Here is a 3,222-nt window from a genome sequence, read left to right on the forward strand (position 1 = left end):
GGTCCAGAGGAGGGCCACTCGCATGATCAGGGGGCAGCAGGGCAGGCCCTATGAGGCGAGGCTACGGGACCTGAACCTATTCAGCCTCCACAAGAGAAGGCTGAGCGGGGATCTAGTGGCCTGTTACAAACTAGTCAGAGGGGACCAGCAGGCATTGGGGGAGTCCCTGTTCCCCCAAGCACTACCAGGAGTGACTAGAAATAACGGTCACAAGCTGGCAGAGGATAGATTTAGGCTAGATATCAGGAGGCACTACTTCATGGTCAGGGTGGCTAGGATCTGGAACCAACTTCTAAGAGAAGTGGTGCTGCTCCTGGGGGTCTTTAAGAGGAGGCTAGATGTACACCTTGCTGGGATCATTTGACCCCAGTACTCTTTCCTGCCATGGGAGGGGGTCAGACTTGATGATCTGCTCAGGTCTCTTCCAACCCTAGAAACTATGAAACTATGAAAGAGGCTTCAAGGCATCGATTCGACTCACCCATCTTGTTTCACTCAACAGTTTCACAGTTAGAGAAGGCACATGGCAACAAAGAACTTCCCAATGGCATGTTGAACATGTGTCTGTAGGTGAATACATTTTCTTGATTTCAATGTCAATTTGATGCTGTGAGCTGCCTTCATCTTGATATTATGAACTGCTTGCATCTTGATGTGGGTGAAATCGAAGATATTTCAGGAAGGAACCCTCTTGCTTTTCTTGTTTTTTTGCCTATTCAGCTTTTCATTTACAATACTGAGCTCCAGATGGTTTTTTACTATCTCCCATGGTACCATTCCCCTGAAACAGTTTTAAACTGTTTCAAATAAATTATTAATATAAAGAACAATCAATCTAAGTACACTTTCAAAGAAAATTCTGACTGTGATGATATTAATAATGTGGACAATTGATTAAATTATCATGGAAGAAATATGGCTAGGCACTGCTTAAAGTGACTTAATGGGTGAACCACCCCTGCAATCAGGAAATTATTTGTTAGGATGTATGACTAAGGGTGTAAATATGGTAACTGGTTATCTAATGTTGGTCAAGACTGTGGTCAAGCAGATGTTTTCCTGTTTATCAAGGAGATTTGTAAAGTATTATATCCTGTGTACAGTACTCTACGAATTGACACCTTTTATCTAGTAGATAGCCAGGTTCTCCCAGCAAATTAACACTTCTTTAGCATGGTCTTCTGTAAAGTAAACTGTCATTGTCCATTGAGTAATTATATTAACTTATCTCACATATCCCATGAGATTTCTGGGTCCACCAACCTTACATGTTCTGTATACACAGTCATACAACTGTTTCCTTACACAACAATGATACAGGTGTTATATAACCAATTAAAGAATATCTCTTGAGCTTGCTAGCAATTAATTAGCACTCATTTTGCATTAACACACATATTCTAAATGCCTATGTATCTCTCACATGACTATCCAACCATTATATGTCCACAAAGGCTTACCCTTAGCTCAACTTACTTTAAAAAATCACATGCATTCTTACAAGAATTAAATGAAACGATTCAGCAATCCTACTCCAACCATTTCTAGACATTATAAAATTGAGAATATGAAACATGACCACTCAGGTGTACCTACAATAATAACTACATTTGTACCTCAGTTCTACATCATTTAAATTTAATGAGATCTACAAAATCCGACCAAGAAATTCCTACCTGTAAGCCTGTTTCCTGAATTATGAACACAATACATATCTGTACCCAGAGTCATAGTATTTTGGTCATCTTAACTCTTGACAAAATGTTAAACACAACTGATGAAATCTAGAGTGCTTTAGATTTTAAAAAGGGTGGTTGGAAGGGACAAGGAAGGTGTAACAAATCAGTGTCACGAGCTGTAAGATGATATAGGAGTAGGGGTTCATCTTTTAGGATGACATTGCAGGTGGTATGCTCTTGTCATAAGTCCACTTGATAGTTGAAAAGGTAAGAGTCATGATTCTAGAGATCTTTCCTCTGAGATCTTTTCAGAGGTCTTTCTCCCCTTACCAAACCAAAGGTCTTAGACCAAGCTGTAGCTGTAGCTGGCCAGGGCTGTTATTTAGAATGATGTTCCTGTTATTTTGTTCTGCATATAATTTCCCCCCCCCCCCGCCAATATTTTGGCACTCTAGGAGACCGCCTAGTTACCCTAATGGTTGGACCAGCCCTGGGTTATAAGCTTCTAACTTCTACCTTCCTGGGAGTCAATGTTCTCTTCCTTCTCCAGCACCGCCTCTGGCAGTCCTTTATCTGCAGTCCTAGAGATCTCTTCCAGCATTGAATTAAAAAACTCCTCATGGCTGAGGATGCTTCAGAGTCTTGCCACCTCCTTCTGTAGCTCTCTTGCCTTCTACCTAAGGGAAACCACCAGATGGCACAGCTCACATTGCAGGTGCTCTTCCACCTAGCTCTCACTGGAAGGAACCTGCAAGGTGCAGTCTCCAAGCACCAACCAGGACCTGGGTGAGAGCCTTGATGTTGAGTGGTCTGGCCTAAACAGACACCTCATAGGTTCAATCACGGAAGACCTGGCAGTGGCAGTGGCTCTGGGATTGCAAGATCCTCCAGCCATCTCTATGGCTCTCTTAAATCTGCCACTTATCTCTTCCTACCCCTCTTCATGCTGACCTTCCCTAGCAAACACCCCTGTAAGATGGCCTGTTCACTGTTCCTTGGTCCCAAAATGTTCCCTTTCCCCTGCTAACCTGCTTCCTCTCATCAAGCTTACAATGAAGGAAGGTGAAAGTGAATTTCAAGGCAAACTCCCTAGTGAACTCCCCACTCGCTCTGGTCTCTAGTTAAACAAGGGACTTAAATATTGACCTAACTGCTAAGCTTTTACTTATGTAAATTAGCTAGGTTAGTTACTCTTAAAGAGCTTATCTTAAAAGTGCCCTTTCAAAGAGAGGTGTGGCAAACTGATTTGCAAACTGCCCTGTTTGCTATCCCTGTTCACTCACTTCCTAGTCAGTCAGGGAGTATGTCTACATGTGCGCTTTAGTGCACAGTAACCTATTTTACTGCTCATTAAAGTATCGCATAAAAACCCATGCTAATACACTAAAGCACAGTAAAAATAAGTTACTACATATTAAGATCAATAAAAGGAGTGCACTTTTGCTATTGAGCAATAGGGCAGCCTCATGTGCATTTATTTAGTACCTCACATTAGAAGGCATTTATACATACACTCCAGGAGTGTGTTGGGGGGGGGGGGCAC

At 42.1% G+C, this 3,222-nt stretch overlaps 1 protein-coding gene across 1 annotated transcript in view; it reads right to left on the reverse strand.

Moving 5' to 3' along the window:
* Positions 1–461: 461 nt before the first annotated feature.
* DCDC1 (doublecortin domain containing 1) overlaps positions 462–3,222 on the reverse strand; it is a 236,073-nt gene continuing 233,312 nt past the window's right edge. The window contains exon 10 of the mRNA XM_019519509.1: positions 462–781. Coding sequence (XP_019375054.1) covers positions 725–781 — 57 coding nt within the window. The 3' untranslated portion in view covers positions 462–724. The remainder of the gene's footprint in view (positions 782–3,222) is intronic.

Source organism: Gavialis gangeticus, unplaced genomic scaffold (assembly GCF_001723915.1).
Source record: "Gavialis gangeticus isolate Ggan-Ray unplaced genomic scaffold, GavGan_comp1, whole genome shotgun sequence".
Taxonomy (NCBI): Eukaryota; Metazoa; Chordata; order Crocodylia; family Gavialidae; genus Gavialis; species Gavialis gangeticus.